At 33.7% G+C, this 20,022-nt stretch overlaps 1 protein-coding gene across 1 annotated transcript; it reads right to left on the bottom strand.

Annotated features, from left to right (window-relative positions):
* Positions 1 to 469: 469 nt before the first annotated feature.
* On the bottom strand, positions 470 to 16,928 carry LOC149373327 (protein ELYS-like). The gene is made up of 12 exons (XM_089597461.1): positions 16,578 to 16,928; positions 7,568 to 7,945; positions 7,136 to 7,478; positions 6,799 to 7,064; positions 5,038 to 6,724; positions 4,101 to 4,955; positions 3,831 to 4,003; positions 3,590 to 3,731; positions 1,706 to 1,757; positions 1,581 to 1,645; positions 578 to 1,505; positions 470 to 491 (listed from the first exon to the last, which is right to left on the bottom strand). Exons 1-12 carry the CDS (start codon positions 16,605 to 16,607, stop codon positions 470 to 472), a joined length of 4,941 nt encoding a protein of 1,646 aa, XP_089453587.1. The 5' UTR covers positions 16,608 to 16,928.
* Positions 16,929 to 20,022: the final 3,094 nt, after the last annotated feature.

The raw sequence follows: 20,022 nt of genomic DNA, 5'->3' as shown, positions 1-20,022 counted from the left end.
TGCGAATGGGCGTTAGAAATCTGTAAAATTCATATGAATTTTACACATCGAACATTCTTTTTTTTTTTACTTGAAGGAACTTAATTCTGTAATCCAGTCGGATGTGCAAATTTGAAAGTGGTCGTTTGACAAACATCTGAAAATAAAAGTTTCATTTTCTCAAAATTTGATTCTTATTCACTTTGAATGTTGCGGTAAATATATCTTTTTTGATCACAAACCTTCAGAGATAACCGGAACATCTTCAACTGTTTCGGGTAACGAAAATCCATAGTCTTTACTTTCAGTATGCTCGAGTTGATCACGTACTTTCTTAGCTTCATTACCAGTAACAGAAAAAGCATATTTTCTCTTTCTTGTTTGTTTCATGGATATTGGCTCTTCGGGGATGACTTCCTTGATGATCGTTTTAGTGAGTAAACTGCGCATTACACGCCTACCTTCAGGCACACTCACGATTGAATCGACGCTAGTCGCTCTGCGACCTCGACCTGTCGTATTCCTTTTTTCCGCTTTACTCTTTGACTTTACAGTTCTTGTGTCAATTAAAATTTTTTCGATGTCTCCCGGTTCTGACTGGACAGAGCACTTACGCCTGCGAATTGTGGGCTCTGAACTGGAAGGTCTCGTAGTCTGGATTGCTCGTATAATTTCTGCCCTGGCTGGTGGGTTACTCAAGTTGATGATATTGTTACTGGTTTCCTTTGCCAGTGACGAGGCTCGCGTCTTCCTCAAACATCGTTTATTATCTTCTTTCGCTGTGGGTGTAGCCTGATCATTTTCCTGGACTACCGCACCTGCTCTTTTTTTTCTAGTGGTGGTTGATTGTTGTTCATTTTTCGATACGGTCCTGGCTCTGGTTGGTCTTATTTTTGACAATCCTTTTTTATCATTGTCTACGGACTCAGCTATTCTACTTTGAGTGTGAGACATTGGCAGATCATCGTTGGCAGGTACCGATTCAGTAGATGTGATTTGTTCGTCATCCTTGGATATCCATCCGGCCTTTGAGCGTTTGTCAGCAACTATCGAAGTATTTTTTTTAAATTTAGATGCTCTCGACGACCACACTGTAAATACTTGTTGTTCTTCAGCCATTTCGTCAGTTTTCAAATCAACATTTTCTTTAGCAACAGATGCAGCTCTAGTTTTCCTAGTGGGTTTCACTGTAGGGGCTACATCCTTGGTAGAAGATCCAGCTCTCCTCGTGCGTATTGTTGTAGTTGATTTTGATGACTCTGATAATTCAATTACTTTTTTGGGTCGTCCTCGAGTTCGTTTTGTAAGAGTGGATTTGCTAAAATACTCTTCCTTACAATCATCCGTCGGCTTCATAAGTGGGTTGTTTGGTAAAGTCAACATGTTGCTATCTTCCTCAGGTTCTTCAACATCAGACGATGATGAGACTTTTTCGATGAATATGTTTGGAACATCGGATGTTTTTTTTAAATGTTCCGATATTTTTTCCATTTCCTCTGGCAATGACGTACTTTGGTTTATTCGGTCTGTAAATATTGAAGGCATTATAAAATAGGTTTGAGGTTGCCGTGAAGTTGTTCCCACGGGGTTTTCTACATTACCAGTATGATCTAGTTCCAAGACACTCATTATCTCATCCCCATCGAAGCGAATTGGCGTTAGAAATCTGAAAAATTCATACAAATTTAATACATTGAAATTTTTTTTTTTACTTGAAGGAACTTACTTCTGTAATCCAATTGGATGTGCAAATTTGAAAGTGGTCGTTTGACAAACATCTGAAAATAAAATTTGCGTTCATTCTCTCAAAATTCGATTTTTAGTTACTTAAGCTAGTTGTTTCCTAAATCAAAAGTATTTAAAAAGGTACGAAATTTTCAGCAAAACTAATCTAAGCGTCGAGAAATATGTTTAAAAAATTTGAGACCGATTAACCACGTCGTTATTATAATATCCTCGTCAAAAAATCACTCTTTTAATATTAGAGCAATGGTACAAACACTACATAGTCTCATTATTTAAAAAATTGTAACTTACCGCCTATTTATAAATAATTGAAAAACTACTGAAAACTATCTTAGGCAGTAAAGAAACACATACATTTTTTTGAGATTTTTTTACAACATAGTTTTAAAGTAATAGTAATCAAAATAGTGCTCTTCGTTTGATTTTGGAAGATACACTGTAAAAAAAGTCTTGTGTATATGTACCACATTGTTCATAAAATTACAGTCGTAATAGTCAAAATACCAACTAAAGAGTAGTAGATACCAACCATTGCAATTGTACTACGTTGTACGTAGGTCTTTTTATTCCCAACGCCCGTCATAGTAACTTTACTAAGTTCATCATAATAAATTTACTACTTGTATTGTTCAGTTTTATAAATCTCGTAGTAACATTACCATGTTGACTGTAAAGTTTATGTAGGATTTTATATTTACGAAACGATTATTTACAACTTCAATACAGAAAATAAACATGCATAAATTGTTTCTTTATATTCGTCTTAAACTTCATTAATAGAAATAACAGTCGTGTTCACACTATTTGTTGTTTGAGTATTAAGTATCTTGCAAAAGTAAAATACTCCATCATGGCAGGCATTATAATTACTGTAGTAAATTTACTATTCTTATTGTAAATATATCAAGTCCAGAGTAGGTCTTTTTATTTTCAATGTCCGTCGCAGTATTTATAATATTGATAGTTTTTACAGTAAAACCAAGAGTATCACGTAAGGAGCAACACCACATTGTCACATGAGCACAAGTTACAAATAGGTAGATGCATATGTTTATGTACCTACGTACGGAGAGGTATTCACATTTCTCTCTGATATTTTAAATTCGTCATGTTAACCCATAAGTGCCGCATTTAGCATATCTTAGTAAAACTAAAACCTGACACTATTTTGAAGTTTAGAATTAAGTGGTGCCAGGGAAATCGTAATCACAATCGTGCCAAGCAGACGACATGCAGAAAATAAACAATCAGTAAATTTACACCGAAGAAGCAATATTTTTATTGCAGTGTACCGAATACCGAATTGCTCGTATACATGTTTCACATTATGCTTAGCTTTTTCCCCCCATTTTGGTGCTATGTCAGTGGAAATTGCATTATCAATCGATAACTTCTCGTGCCTATGTTGGTAAAGATGTCATAAGAAATTTTTCTTATTGTTTGCTTTCATTTTAATAACCTCTAAATGTACTTTGTTGAATATACAAGTTCACCTATTACATATACTTACACTTGCTCAGCCTTACAACTACATGTACAATCCAATCGTTTATCATTTTTCCTCTGAGTTATGGCGATATCAAGTTCATAGGGGGTAACGAACAAGCCTCCCATATCAATAAAACCAATTAAATAAGTCATGTGTATTATTTTACCGAGCTACATTTAAACTGATACCTGTCATGTTTTAGATCTACCAAAAATGCGCTAGATGCGTCATTTGTGGGTTAACATAACGCAAACAAATACGGGATGATAGTTAAACATAACCTTATTATTGTATATTTATACATACGATTAACCTATACATTGGGAAACAACTACCTTAAATGTTACGGTAAATATGTCTTTTTTGATCACAAACCTTCAGAGATAACCGGAACATCTTCAACTGTTTCGGGTAACGAAAACTTATAGTCTTCACTTTCAGTATGCTCGAGTTGATCATGTACTTTCTTAGCTACCAAATGTTTTTTTGGGGTATCTGCTTCATCGTTCACATTATCCTTTAATTAATTTATAAGTTAATTTATTAAATCATTTTATATACATATGCGGCCTTATAAATCCTTTTACATATTTTTGACCTTATACATTTAGCTCACCTCAGTAAAATCGTAACTAGGCGCACGAGACTTGCACTGAATTCTGAGGATTGATTGCGGCGTTTGAGTATCCAAGTTGTTTATTTTTTCATTCTCTTTCCGTTGCACAAGTGGTGTGCTACATATTTTAGTCATGCTAAGCCTACAGTCAGATGATCCCGATTGATCCAAATCTAAAACAAGCAATTGAACGAATACATTAAAATTATAATAAAACGAGGTTCACAAATATATATATATATATATATATATGTAGATAAAGTATACAACCATTCAATGTTGAGTCCCTGGATTGGTTGTTAAGTTTTCGCCGCTTTTTGACTATTTCAATTACCATTTTTAAAGCCGTCTTTCTCGTGAAGATCTTCCGTTTTGGGTATACAACATAATGTGTATCACTCTTGTTATTTATTTGAGTAACAAATTTTGGTTGAGCATTTATTGTTGCGCATGGCGCAGTTAGAAAAGGCGTATAATTTAATGGTCCAAGCCCATCTCGATCGGGCTTGCGACACGTCTCAAGTGTCTTTTCTACTGCCAAGTTGTAAACATCACCATCAATGTCCCAAGATTGAGACATTGGTTTATGGTGAAATCTACGTGACTCATTGTTGTTACTTATAATGGGATATGGTGAAAATCGTCGTCCCTTGGCCGATTTCGAGGTATTTTTTCTCCAGCTGTTTGCAAAACGTTTTGAGATTTCGGGTACGTTTTTGTGAACCAAATTTAGTAAATTCCAAGCGGTTGAGTTAAAGTTTATTTCCTCATCAATTGATTGATGTGGGTTAAAGTTTTTTTTTACAGAAAAAATGTGGCTGGCTTCTACGTGGCGGTTCGTCAGCAAGTAGTGGATCAATCTAGTTTTGTCATTATAATTTTCTTTGAGATAATTGTCAAAGGCTTTCTCTTCTTCCGGGTTTAAGGAAAGTTGCAAAATTTTTCTGAGCTTTCCATGTTTTTCACATGAGCGGAAGAAACTCGTGAGTAACGGTCCGCAATCCGATGGCGGTCGTGCATGGAATGCTAACAGTAGATGACCCTGTTCCACCGCCAGATCGATCATTATGCGCCGATGATCGGACGATATCACTGGTGGTTTAATAATGAGCAGATAATTTAGAGCTGTTAAAAAAGAAATGATGAAAAAAAATTAATTGACAGCTTGCGAATGTATGTTACATATTTTTAAAATTTGAAAACGTACCTAATTTGTGTTGATTGTTTTTTAAAAGTGAATTTATAGCGAGTTCATGCTGCCAGTCTTCGATGTCATTGCTGGAAACAATTTGGCTTGTCATGATGTTGAAAAAGCCATCGTAATCCTCGTGATCGAGAAGCCAAAAAGCTCGGATGAGTTTAATAATACTAGGACTCAACTTAAAAGCTGCGGGATACTTCATAAGTTGATCGACTGCTGAATTTGAGTCTTTGAGAATCATGCACAGGTCCATGAGCAAGTAGAAGATGATGCAGTGTTTAGTGTACGTTTCAGGTAATTGACCATCTTTATCCTCCTCTTCGTCACTTTTTTCTTCGCAATAGCAGTCAGTTAAAAAACTCCTAAGCAAAGATTGCAGCGATGGAGGAGGATAAAGACCATCTTGACTAGGACACTCACTGTCTGACTCTTCTTTCCATTGCACTTTGAGTGGTGAACAATTTCTGGCAATCAATTGATCAATGAATAAAACATCATTTTCCTTATTGTCCTTCGTACAAGCGTCTCGTCTTTTTTTCTTGTAAGACTCTACAAGCTTATTTCTTGGATACTGAATTTTCGTAAGCGCTGAAATTTGCACGTCATCGCTTTCGTCGATGTTTTGCATTTCCGGCAACAGACCGACATCATAAAACCACAACACAACTTGAAAATAGGCTGCTATTTTTTTAAGGGCCCTTTTATGTTTAGTTAAATCGATTTCAGTATTGGGTAATTTTGATATAACGGTCTTTAAACATTCGAGTTGCTGAACACAGTTATGTAACGTTTTCAACTCAGACTCGTCCATATTGACACCCGACTGATCAAACAACGGCTTGCACAAACGATCGGCCATCAACTTGATTTCAGATCCACGTTGGATACTCCACCTCAGAAACTTTAAGTATAGATACTCTGTACTGCCATCTGACCACTCTATGGCACAGCGCAGTAAGAAATTGGCACACCGTTGATCTAGGCATAACGACAGCAGCATTTCTCGAGCTACTTTTTGTTCTACTTTTACACTATAATCTGGGATGACATAATCAAAAGGTATAAGGCCTGCAAGGAGACACCTGCGGTAGATTTCATTAGGCATGATTAGTACAATGGGTCCAGCTGTGGTGATCTCTCGTAGTAGCTCTGACTGCACCCCTCGGGTGAGCCAGAACACTAAATTTTTCTCCGATAAATCGATCCACTCCAAACTCAAAGAATTGGGGCATAAAAGTTCCTCTGGGGAGTGTGGAACTTTTTTTGCAAACTCTTGCAACGTCTTAGGCTTGTACGAACAACATATTATTTCGTCTCGTGAATGGTTCTCTTGTCGTGCTTTGTAACAAGCCAAAATATTGTTAGGGTTTCGGCATCCAGCAACTGTAGATGGCATTTGTTCTTCGTACCATCGATCCAAATCAAAAAGTAGGGATCTCTTTCGAGTCCCGATGAGTAATAGAGACTCCTCGCCTCGGCGGGACCGTAAATCCGACGCGTCGCGATTGACTCGTTCAATTATATTAAGACTGTGGACTTTTTCGTTTTTTGCTAGTTCGATCTCAAATCTTAGACTTGGGTCTGGCTTCAAATTAAAATATAAAGTCGGGTTTTCACCAAATTCATCGTTTATCTTGCTTTTAAACATTAACATATACATGCGTAGCACTGTTACTGAATCTGGTGTACTACCCTAAAAACAAGTATTTTAAAATTGATTTGTGAATATCGAGTTACATAATTGAAGGAGAAAAAAAAGATGTTTACCTGATAAGTGGCCCATAAGAAACAACAGGGCTTGGGGTCGTCGGTGGGTTCAAGAAGTACTGCATGAGTGATAAATGCGTACTTATCCAAAATTGGACTCACCCATGTGAGAAATCCATTAAACTCCCAGATCATAATACGACCTAAGCAACAACTGATCAAACAGCCAATTTTGGAAGAGCACTGCAAGACAGTGCATAGTTTTTCGTTGGACAGTGCAGTAGCCTCAAATTCTTTTCTAATGAACTTCATATAATGTTCAGTTTCTAAAATCACAACATTTTATTTTGTCAATCACCAATACAGTTATGTGCGAGAAAAATAGTTACAAATTTACCTTTATTTATCAAATTGTATGCTGAAAAGAATAATTCTACTTCATTACTTGTTGAAGGTTCTAGCTCATTACTTTCTGAAGGTTCTACTTCATTACTTTTTGGAGGTTGTACTGCAGGTGAAGAATTAACAAATTCTAAACAGGCTACAATAGGCTTATCACCGTAAGATGACTTAGACCATGAATCTCTATTAAGATCAACTATCAAGTGCTGGAAGTTTCTGAGTGATACAAAGATTAATCCACTATTTTCTGGTAAAACTAAGTCTCGATTTTCTTCATTAAAATTTTCCCAGTCGGCCCCACCGTACATCACACACGCCTGTTCAACACCAGCTGGTACCTTTAAAAATAATTAGTATCTCATTAAAGCTAAAACCATCTACTATGAGATAAAACTAGTACATGGCACTAAAAACAAATTATACTCACTAGAATAGTACATAAAATTTTGGAAATGCAACAATCAAAAACACACAATTGCCCAACGGAATCTTGAATTCTAATAGCATTGCTATCAAGCCCCACCAGAAGTAAGGGCAAACTTCCTGGACGAGCAGGAAAGGCTGACACAGTGGTTATCTTATATGTGAAGGTCCATGATGTTACGTACTCACCAGACGTGACATTCACTACAAATAAACTTTTGTCGCAGCTTATCCAGGCATAGCTGCAGTCGCTGTTTAAAAAGCCACCTGATCTTTGTTCGGAGCGTGGCTCATTCCAGGAGTTGTTTTGTACAGTCTCATCCGGAACTTGAAAATCCGACGACTCCCATAAAGGTAGCTTAAGGCTTATAGTTTTGCGAATCTACGAGAAAGGTTGAATGATATTAAGGACCTACTCGGGCTCAGGTTTACTATCTGGCCGTACGATTTTTAACTTTATAAAGGTTTCAAGTAAAAGAGAGAAGTTGTGTTGTATCAGCATTCCCTATAAGGCTTGAAGTGAGGAAATATTTACATAATTGCAAAATAAATAAATTAGTTAATCAATTTTCGGATGCAACGTTGTGTATTTGTAACTCCACCTATAAACACACTTATAATACATTTGGAATTCCACTTGGAATTGCTTATGGGGTTTTGGTTTGATGCGTATGGTAACAACAAAACAATAGAGAAAGTTTAAAAGAAGTCGAGGACCTTTACAGAGAAATCCATAAAAATTAATATTTAGTTAGAAAGAAAACTTCAGAAAAAAAGAAATTTTACAGTACATATAAAATATGCGAAAAATTAAATAAAGGCACTCGATTTCACTCTCGAATCAAATTGTTGGTTTAAATCAAAAGAAATTTCAGCTGACGATGAAAAAGAGAAAAAGAATAAAATTAATTTAATAAACAACTCTCAGTTAGAAGTCGAATTAAATGATGCGCAGTTCAAAAAAACTTGTAGTTCCACCATTGATTAACATCAAATTACTTATAAACAATTCAGTAGAAGTAACCGGGATTTATGATTAAGAATCAAATGTATCCTTAATAAATTATAAATTGATAAAATTAAAAAACAAAAATGATAAACTTAAAACAGAAAAAGCTAATTTGATGGCGATTAATGGTGCAACGAAAGCGAATGGAATGATAAATATAAGAGTAAAAATTTATTATATAGAAAAGTCAATTTGATATGTTCGTAGTAGAAAGTGAGGAAATCAAGTTTGATTTCTTAATCGGATTAAATATGATGAAAGAATTTAAATTAATCCAAAATGAAAATTTACAAATATTATGAAAGAAGGAAAAAGAAAAAAATTCTGAATGTATTTATACTAAAAAAATAAATTTTAATAAAAACATAGACACAAATAAGTTTGAAATCTTACTACATGCTCTAAACTTCCATCAAAAAACTAAAATTTATGAATTCACAAGATAAATATAAATCAATTTTTGCAAAAGATAAATATGATGTTGGCTCAGTTAAAGAACACGAAGCTCGCATAGAGTTATTACTGTAGATAAATATTGCAGTAAAAGTCCTTATATAGGTGCACGATTGAAGATAAAAAGGAAATAAAAAAACAAATCTCAATGTTATTAAAATACTAGTTAATAGGAGAATCTTAATCCTTTTGCTGCCTCAGTAACTTTAGCATTTAAACAGACGATGGAAAAAAATCTAGATTATGTATGGACTTTCGAGAACTAAATAAAATAGTTATACCTCAATCGCAAGCATTCCCATTGATTCAAGATCTAATAATAAAAACAAGAGACTGCAAATGTTTCTCCATGTTAGATTCCCTCTAGAGTTTTTCCTGGCTTGCTGTTGTAGCAAAATCTTCTCTGGTAACCCCAGGGCGGTTGGAAGAGTGGCCATGAAACCCCAAATGCTAGAAGCAGATTGTGCTCTAGCTAAACACGTCTCCTGGTATGTCACCAGAGACGTTAGCATTTATTAGATCGGGATAGAGTTCAACGTAAGTCACTTGTCCATTAGAGAACAGCGTTTTCGGATAGCCGGGATACCTAGCTGCACGACCCCCAGCTCGGAAAAGTTCCTATGTAACCCCGGCTGTTTTTTGGGGCGGGATTTTCTATGGAATTTTCCTTCAGAGCAATTCCAGAGTTTTTTCCTTGCCCCACAGGTTTTCGGGCCTAAGTGAATGCAAAACAGTGATAGGAGGTAGGGATTAGCGGATCCGATGCACCAGGCAGGGATCGCCGGCCTAACCGACGAGGAGTGGTCCCTGAAACATGAGACTTCTCCGGGGATGCTAAATAACCTGGATCCGATGCTTCGGCAGAGGTCGCCGGCTTCACCGGTGAGGAGTGAACGTCCTGAAATATGGAGTCCTCCCCGGGGAAAGGCTACACAGTGGCGAGTAGACCCGATGCAACGTTGGTGCAAAGAGTGTCAGATTAACTGGCAAGGTGTCTCACCGAAGATACTCACACTGTGCCCATGGATTAGGTGTAACATCAGTAAAAGGGTTGGAAAATGGGTGCGGCAATACATCCCTACACATAGGTGGTGAGCGGGTAGCCCCGGGGACTTGGCCTAAGAACTATCAAGGTAAACTGGGTAAAAAAAAAATAAAATAAGGTGTAAGATAAATGAAAAACAAGGAAAGCAGCCATGGACAACCATAGCACATGAATGCGTAAAGAAATGCAATTAAACAGAACATACAGTTACCGGTTTTGCACCAGTGTTACTTTTCGAAGGTAAAACTATCACGATCCTACCGAAAAAACTAAGAGAAGAAAAAACACTAACAGAATTACAAGCAAGGCATACTATTAACATACGTAGTTAAAAAATCTGTTACAGTCGAAGAAGCCTGACATGATTACAATGACCTAAATAGCAGAAACAAGAGATCAAGATTCTCCGATTTCCCTGGACTAGAGGAGGGGGAGACAATATGCAAGATCTTATCAAAGCAACTGATGAACTTCACAGCAAAAGTGCTCCAACGCTTCGAATACTCCTAAAAAGATATTAACACGCCCAAAGAAAAGCAGCTCACCCACCAGGCCTCCTTTTACAACTTCTCGAAAGCTAACCCAATTAAAACAACAACATAAAGACGCCCTTATTTGCCCAAATGGACAATCGAAATTCACGTCCACAACATTTCCCACCTAAAACCTCACTCCTAATACACAGCATCACAGCTCGACTTTAGCTCACAAAAACTCCTCTACAAATGGCAAACTTCTGTGGTATCACTGCCAATAACGTCTTACTACCCATAGAGAATAACGTCGACTTTTTATCTCCAAACACAAACCTTATCCAAGTATCCATTATCGAGGGGCACTTAAAATAAATTTAAAATAATTAAAATAAAAATAAATAAATTGTTTGTAATAACATTCTTATTATTATAAATTAAAATAATGATAAAAGTATATAGAAGAGGTTAGGGGTAATGGGCACTGCATGCATACCACCTTGCATGAGCGTATGCAACAGCCCTGGTATACACACAATCCATGCAGTCTGATAGCATGACATGCACTTTCCACACCATGCTTGCAGTGTGCGCTCAGAAATTACGACAGGTGGACATCACGGTGCTTTCACGTGTGCTCCAGGCCGTGCTCCACAGTCGCGGTCGTGCTATCACAATGCTATCGGGGTGAGTATATATACTTTATAGAATAAGTATTGGGTCATGGACAAAATTTTCACAGACAGAATTTCCGCCAATATTTCCAAGTACAAAATACCGTTATCAGTCGATAAATGTATCAAGCTAACTATACTCGAGACGTCATAAATTTTAATGCTGAACTTTTTAGATGTTTACAAAACAAAATGAAAGCTTTTTTAATTTTTTCTTTTTAGTTCCTTAGCTAGATCGTTTGGTATAAGAATTATAAAGAAAATGGAGGTATGCATTTATTTTGTAAATCATGGTATTAAAATAAGAGCAGCAAATGAGATATCATGGTATTTGCAATACTGTATCATATCATATGATGTTTGAAAAAAACTGTCATTATCTAAAGTATTTAATTTAAATAATATTTAGTTTATTGAACATTAAAACTATATAGCATATGATATTTTACGCAAAAAGTCCCATGTACATTAGTGTACACACATGTTTATCCGTTGTTATGACAAACAACTTGAAAAAAATAATTTAAAATTCTTAATGTTTAAGTTAAAAAATCTCAACTAGGGCGTGAAAGTATCGCATCTATCAATTCGTATTTATCAATTTTTGTTTAATGACCCATATACATTTGCATAGACAGACACACAGACACATATTGATTTATTTGTTTAATTATTTATAAATCTAATACTTCATAGGCTCGATGGATTAGACAAATACTTTGCTTATGAAAATGTTCATATAACTATGCAGCGAGCCCAACATAAAGTGAAACATACATCTATTTGCAAGCGCTACGATTCAATTAAAGAATTCGGCAAGCAGATGCAGGAAAATCCATCGCTCTTAAAGTTTATTGATAAAAAAGGCAATAAAACTTCCCTCTCTGCAGAGTTGTTAAACTCTTCATCTCATGGATACCACGTTATTCTCTATGACAAGGATTTTTTGAATAAGTTTAATGAAGAAAATAGTATATTTGTAGACGCTACATTTAAGACGAGTCCAAATATTAATGGAGTGCACCAAATTTTAACCATTATGAGCAAGAAATATAATTCGGTAAAGAAGCTATTTTTTATCACCATATTTTATAATGTTAATTCTTGAGGTGAATTATTACCTTTATGAAAGTTGAGCAGCTATTGCACCTAAATTAAAATTTATGGTAAAGTATTACTCAACGGATCTACTATTTGAATTTCAAAGCATGTTGCCGACCAAAGTCGAAAAAATGCATTCAAATTTTAAATTCTAGAGTTAGTCTTATAAGGCATTTTTATTATTTCACCCAAATTTTTAGCTTTTTTTGGCTAAAAGTCGAGCCATATGTTACAAAAAAACTAGGAGCAGGTTGTTTGATTAATCTTTTTTCTAAGAAAGTCCGAAACTCGGGGCTAACCTCAGTACGTAAACAAGCGGATTCGTATCTATGTAGGTATATATATTGAGCCTGCTACTCAATATTTTCAAGTGTGATAGTCTATAATGTCACACAAATGGATAGGACAAGCATGATGAGCCACCTTAAATCTATATAATTATCTATGGACGCGTTCGCAAATCGTATGTATATATTTGTATTGAAAGATTTACGTTGAAAAAAAAATTCTGTTAGAAAAGATTTATTGCTCTCACAGGGCAGAGCAATCTTCCAATCATATTTTATTTTAAAATTTCTGTTACCTCACCCAAAAATGGCTCTTCTCTCTTTACTACCGAAAATGCATTATTGTTTAATTATTCAACATAAGAATCTGTTGAAAAAATTACCGAATGGGTTTAAAGTTGTCTAGTTTCACATTATAAATAAATATTATTAATACTCTTTTTTTCATAATGTTGAATATTAAGTTAACATAGTAATTTATAATAAAAAAAAATTAAATCTTCAGCTCCAATAGAACCGGAATTATGAATTTTTGAAAATTAGTCTTCAAGTTAAAAACTCGCTTTCATCGAATTTTCGACCGCTTATATTATCTAAAATACGTAAAAAAAAAAAACCTCGAACTTTTATGTTTTTTGCTAAAAGTAGAGTCTGGAAAAAAAAAAATTCAGCCAATTCTGAGATGTGTTGGTCAAAAAGTGCTCGGTTTTTAAAAGAATGACCCATTTACGTACATCAGCGTTGGTATTCTGATACCGTCTGTCATTTATAACCATGAAGCCAATTTTTACGTCTTTCTCGGCAAATATCTTTGGAAAGTGCCCCATTACAGGCTTGCTAACATAGAGAAAGAAACTTAGTAGGTTAAAAAATATGACCATACATTTATAAAGCGCAAAAATGTAGTATATATATCGTTCGATTTTTGGAAAAATCACGCATTCTGACTAACGACATCATGAGCCTTGTGAAAAATAATTAGATTTATAATATCAAAAAACATTGAAAAATGCCAAGTTAAAAAAGAAATTAAAAAGTAATCACACAATGCCTAATAGCATCCGTGTAACAACGATATCCTCACACATAAAAAAAAAAAAAAAAAAAAAAAAAAATTCTAATCATCAATCATAATTAAATAATTTATATACATTATTTATGTTTTGAATGTATACCATTTCTCTTGCACTCACGCATTAACAAATGTTATAATTGGTTGGAAAAAAGCTCTAAGCCATTCGAAACTTGTTGATGCTGTTTTTAACCATTCATAACTAGATCGGTAGTAGAAGTTGTAAGCAAATAAAAAATTGACAAAACTCATAACTTATCATTTTTACAGTTTTAAGTGTTAAATTGCATAGATACATTAAATTCCTAAATCTTTTTAATATTCGTAATTTATTTTTAATTATTAATAAGTTTTTAACTCTTTAATGTTTAAACTGCCAAGTAATATATTATTATAAATAAGTTTTAACCTACCAATCATGTCCAGTGTAATAAATATTGTAAAAAAAAATCGATTACGTCTTATATAATTTTAAAATTTTTTAATTCCTGATCACTATTTTTCATGAATTTTACATACATGCAAGTTAAACTATTGAAATTTAGCATATTTTTATTTTAGGCTGTAATACGAAAAGCTAAGTCAAAAAAATATAGGATATATTTGAGACAAAATAATAAGGAGAACAATAATATTGGCTATGAAATTATGAAGAAAATTTTGTTAATACCACTTTTTCCAGCTGATAAAGCTGAAAAAGCATTTAAAATAATAAGAAAACTTATAAAAAAAAGTTTTAAAAATGATCAGAAGAAATTAGCCAAACGGAAAAGATTTTGGGATGTTTACTTTCGAAATGAATGGATGGTTAAAGTTACTCCGGAAGTATTTAGCATATTTAATATGGTAGATAGAACCAATAATAAACTTGAATCCTATCACAAGATTTTGAATTCGAAGTTGAGAACCAAACCAAGTACAGATATATTCATAGGTGAGTATGTGTCTACAAGATAGTTCTATTGATATAATTATCGTTCAGATATAAATAAAACAAACAAACAAGTAAATTTTAACTGGAAAATAATTTAGTGTATACAAGTGTTTAAGGACAGTCCGGAAAAAATTTAAGTTCTTTCCTTGTCGACTGTCTGTCAATCCTTTCGTTCCTAAAAAAATTAGTAGGATAAATTATTTATTGTAAGTGCAATAAGTTATCCATAGAACGGTATGGTTAAACGAGTAAAACTATTGTGAACTAATCGGAAATATTAAAGCGATATGTGGTGATATTAGTATAATCAACTTTTATCAATGCAATTAATTGACGAAAGAAGAAGTATCATGCATTTTTTTTTTAAAATAAATATGAGGCCTGACTTAAGTGAGATTAATCATGACTTCGAAATAAAAGACAACTATTCGTCGTTCGTTTAACATCTGATTATAAACCTTTCTCATCTAACTTTAAATCAATCTGAACAAGTCTGAGTCAGAATTAACCTCCGAGTTGCGTCGGAAACCCACCACTGTCCAGTGCAGCAGTGCTGTATACCAAATGGATCCAATATGTGTCCAAAACTGAGAACACAATCATCCATTTCCTTTAACATCTTTCTATTCGATGTTACTATAAACACATATATAGATGTAACGGGTATATGCGTTTCACGTATTCATGTGATGTCATCATCCAGTACTTTATACCAAATGGACCCATTATGGATCCAAAATTGCGAACACAATCATCCATTTCCTTTAACATCTTTCTATTCGATGTCAGTGTAAGCACATGTATATATATATAAAAACACATGGTATTAGCCACGATGTAAAAATACAAGGTGCGGCCCGCGCGGCGTTGCGCATCCATTTTGATTGATCAATGCTTCCACCATGATGTAAGAATATAAGGTGTGGCGTTCCAAAGTCTCATTTTCGTGCCGTTCTGCGCCTTTCAACACGACGCCATATTGGAGGGAGATGTGACTACTACAGCGGCGAAGAGCCTGTACAATGAAACGAAGCCGCTAAAGTTGAAACTAAAACTTATCCCATGCACGCATCTCACCTCGAATTGAGATATATATATTTATATATTTGTGTATATATACGTAAACTGATCATCGTTTACCTGTTTAATTAGTTTTTTCTGTGCAAATATTGCCAAATTGGGTGTTTGGTCACTGAAACAACTGGATTGAAAATATTGAAATAAAAAATATATATTGTTTCAGGAGTTTCTTGATGTTAATACGCTTTATATTTTAAAAGCTATTGAAATTCGCAGACAGACATGGCGGTGCGAATCAAAATGGATGTGCAACGCCACACATTATATTTCTTACATCATGGCTTCCACCGCGCCGCCATGTCTGTCTGCGGATTTCAAAAGTTTTTAAGATATAAAACATATATTAGCATCAAGAAACTCGTGAAACAATGTATATTTTTTGCTTCAATACTTTCATTCCAGTTGTTTTAGTGACCAAACACCCAATTCGGCAATATTTGCACATAAAAAACTGAACAAACAGGTAAACGATGATCAGTTTACGTATATATGTACAAATATATAAATATATATATCTCAATTCGAGGTGAGATGCATGGGATAAGTTTTAGTTTCAACTTAAGCGGCTTCGTTTCATTGTACAGGCTCTTCGCCGCTGTAGTATATAGCCACGTCTCCCTCAAATATGGCGTCGCAATGGAAGGCGCAGAACGGCACGAAAATGAGACGTCGGAACGCCGCACCGCGTATTTTTACATCATGGTATTAGCTAGTAGCTACAGCTACATAAAGTTGCGTTCGAAAATTAATCTATTTTGCAATATGTAAATATTTCTTTACCTCAAAACTGATAGAAAATGCTTCTTTCTTTTACTTCTCAAATTAAAAATCATGCGGCCGGTTTTTTCCGGAATATGCTCGAACATTTGAATGGAAGTCGACTTACCTCGCAGCTGGTTTCTATAAGTTGATTCATTTCTATACCACAAAAAAACCTTATAACTTGTCAATGTCAATATTTTTAAACAAGTTTCGAGGGTACAAACGTTGCTTCCCGCGAAAATGAAATAGGGCTAATTTGAAATAAGCGACGGAAATACAGTTACACAAACGTGTTTTGCAAATGTTATTGAAAAATTTTACGAGTGTTAATAAAAAAAAAGGCAAATTTACTAGTTGATAAAAAAACAGTTCTAAACTTTGATCACGACTCAACAATTACGATTTACTGCCACGTAGAATCACACTGCTAACGAACGTTATACTTAAGCTGATGAAAACTGAATGCTATAACTTTCTTCACAACTTCACGCGATATACTATTATATTATGTGTGCTTGTGCTTACTCTGACAATGTGTGATAATGACTTGACAACAAATAGATGGACGACAAGTGTATAAGTTGTCGTTCATCTATTTGTCGTCACATCATTAAAGCTTATCCTGATAATGTGTTGATAATGATGTGACAACAAATAGCTGGATTTGTTACACAACGCTCGACTACCATATTAGTGGCGGTAAAGACGAAAAGTATATGTATCCAATACCTTTATTATTTTAGTATACAACGTGATATTTGCGCACACTACTGAATAATATTTTTTTAGTAAAAAAAAATAAAATGCATTCAGTCATAGCTTTTCTTCAACATTTTACCAGTTAGGTATTTCTAATGCATTACTTTATTAAATATGTTTTATTGTTTATAAATACTTCACCAGCGAGGGCGGCGAGAGCGGCGAGCGTTATACCAAGTGCAAAAGAGATAGCGGTATGTTGAGCTGTCCGTCTATCTATTTGTTGTCAAATCATTATCACACAGGGGAAGACAATCACACGTGGTATAATATACTACGTGCATCATGCGTGTGATGAGGTGTTTTCCGCAATCGTTACCAGAGCAAGTAATTTTCGGTAAGTTGCGCTCTACATTACCGTCAGATCGGAAAGTCAACTATATATACCTTTAATTTACTGGCGCTCTGTAGCTCTGTTGTACGAGTAGTCCGGTAGCTGAAGCAATCAATAAGGAACAAATCGGAGATAGCGTCCAAACTTTGCAGATCGCTTTGTATTATGGTCTGTAAACATGGAAAAATAGTTTTGTCCAACCAAACCACGGGCTTCAATTCTTATTAAACAATTCGTAAAAATTTACCATTTTTTTTCTTAGTTTTTCTCATATAACTTTTTTTGTGGCTGTCGGATTGCAAAAATAGCTAAAGATATTTTGTTCGTTATTTAATTATCTACCAATCTGTGTAAATTAGATCATTGGAAGACTTTTTTTCGCGAAGTTATATTGCAAAAAAGTGCAAAAATCGTCGTTATAAATTGTCATTTTGAAACATCCATAACTTTTATAATGTTTGATGAAAATGCTTCAAAATTTGGTATTCGATAGCTCTTATAGAGATCTTAAGCCACGCTCAAGGCTTTTCTTGTATTATGAAAAATAACGTAAATAAACTATAATTAATTAAAAAATTCATTTGATTGTCCTGATCGTTAAAATTGAGCTAGACTGAAACTTTAAAATGGATTTTATTCAGAATACAAAGGACTTCAATATTGTAAAAAAAAAAAACTTTTTTTTTCAATTTTTACCCCAATTTTTTACAAAATTTAATTTTGCAATATTAACAAATTAACATTACTCGATCATTTTCTATTGTGGAGAAGTAGAACTAGTTCCATCTAATAGTGTATATTTTTACACAAATTTACAAAAAAAAATTTTTACGATATGATGTTTTTAACTATAGTTATTAACAGTTTAGTGTTTTTTGCTATTGTTTAATTTCTATCGGTTTTTTCAATTAAAAAAAAATATTTTAGTATCTACATAGCATCCGTTGTTGTTATATATGACTTACAGATTTTTTAACAAATAATTGACAGTTAGAAAAAATTACTTATTTATACAGTTTTACGTGCGATAACGGCCTGTGTACGGCGGATTGCATATTTCAGGCGTTTCCATACCAGTTCGAAAAATCATATTATTTGATCTTTTACTTTTATTATTGTTTTGTAATAACTAAAAATACATAAACATACATTTTTATACAAAATTTATTATGTGAATGCAAGAAAATACGATGTACATGATATTTGTTGCATAAATTTTTTATAAAATACTATTTCTTATATTTTACGTTTTTTTGTTACTGGTGTGTGATCACTATCACTCTCGGTGTCATCTTCTATTTCGGCGAACAAGATGTCATCAGAATCGTCTTCTAATACTATATAATTAGGAAAAGCATTTTACTGTGAAGGTAAAAATTGTGCTAACATGGAAGACAGAATAGTGTCTCTTAGTGAAGATGAAGATGATAACGACATATACAGTACTCAGAACGTAGAGCATGAGCAAATTCAAATTCAGATGAGTGAATTAGTATTAAAAGACGATTCTGATGACATCTTGTTCGCCGAAATAGAAGATGACACCGAGAGTGATAGTGATCACACACCAGTAACAAAAAAACGTAAAATATAAGAAATAGTATTTTATAAAAAATGTATGCAACAAATATCATGTACATCGTATTTTCTTGCATTCACATAATAAATTTTGTATAAAAATGTATGTTTATGTATTTTTAGTTATTACAAAACAATAATAAAAGTAAAAGATCAAATAATATGATTTTTCGAACTGGTATGGAAACGCCTGAAATATGCAATCCGCCGTACACAGGCCGTTATCGCACGTAAAACTGTATAAATAAGTAATTTTTTCTAACTGTCAATTATTTGTTAAAAAATCTGTAAGTCATATATAACAACAACGGATGCTATGTAGATACTAAAATATTTTTTTTTAATTGAAAAAACCGATAGAAATTAAACAATAGCAAAAAACACTAAACTGTTAATAACTATAGTTAAAAACATCATATCGTAAAAATTTTTTTTTGTAAATTTGTGTAAAAATATACACTATTAGATGGAACTAGTTCTACTTCTCCACAATAGAAAATGATCGAGTAATGTTAATTTGTTAATATTGCAAAATTAAATTTTGTAAAAAATCGGGGTAAAAATTGAAAAAAAAAGTTTTTTTTTTTACAATATTAAAGTCCTTTGTATTCTGAATAAAATCCATTTTAAAGTTTCAGTCTAGCTCAATTTTAACGATCAGGACAAACAAATGAATTTTTTAATTAATTATAGTTTATTTACGTTATTTTTCATAATACAAGAAAAGCCTTGAGCGTGGCTTAAGATCTCTATAAGAGCTATCGAATACCAAATTTTGAAGCATTTTCATCAAACATTATAAAAGTTATGGATGTTTCAAAATGACAATTTATAACGACGATTTTTGCACTTTTTTGCAATATAACTTCGCGAAAAAAAGTCTTCCAATGATCTAATT

This window comes from Copidosoma floridanum, unplaced genomic scaffold, assembly GCF_036245765.1.
Source record: "Copidosoma floridanum isolate Cflo_tuat_1 unplaced genomic scaffold, Cflo_Japanese_pri ptg000032l, whole genome shotgun sequence".
Taxonomy (NCBI): domain Eukaryota; kingdom Metazoa; phylum Arthropoda; class Insecta; order Hymenoptera; family Encyrtidae; genus Copidosoma; species Copidosoma floridanum.
This window is presented reverse-complemented; position numbering and strand designations above follow the sequence as displayed.

Bases quoted from the DNA above. Each gene is read 5' to 3' on its own strand.
- LOC149373327 (XM_089597461.1), bottom strand. From the start codon at position 16,607: ATGAATCAACTTATAGAAACCAGCTGCGAG. The intron at 4,956-5,037 runs GTACGTTTTCAA...CTTTTTTAACAG, and splicing joins AAACAATCAACACAAATTAG to CTCTAAATTATCTGCTCATT. The intron at 1,646-1,705 runs GTAAGTTCCTTC...TGAATTTTTCAG, and splicing joins CATCCAATTGGATTACAGAA to ATTTCTAACGCCAATTCGCT.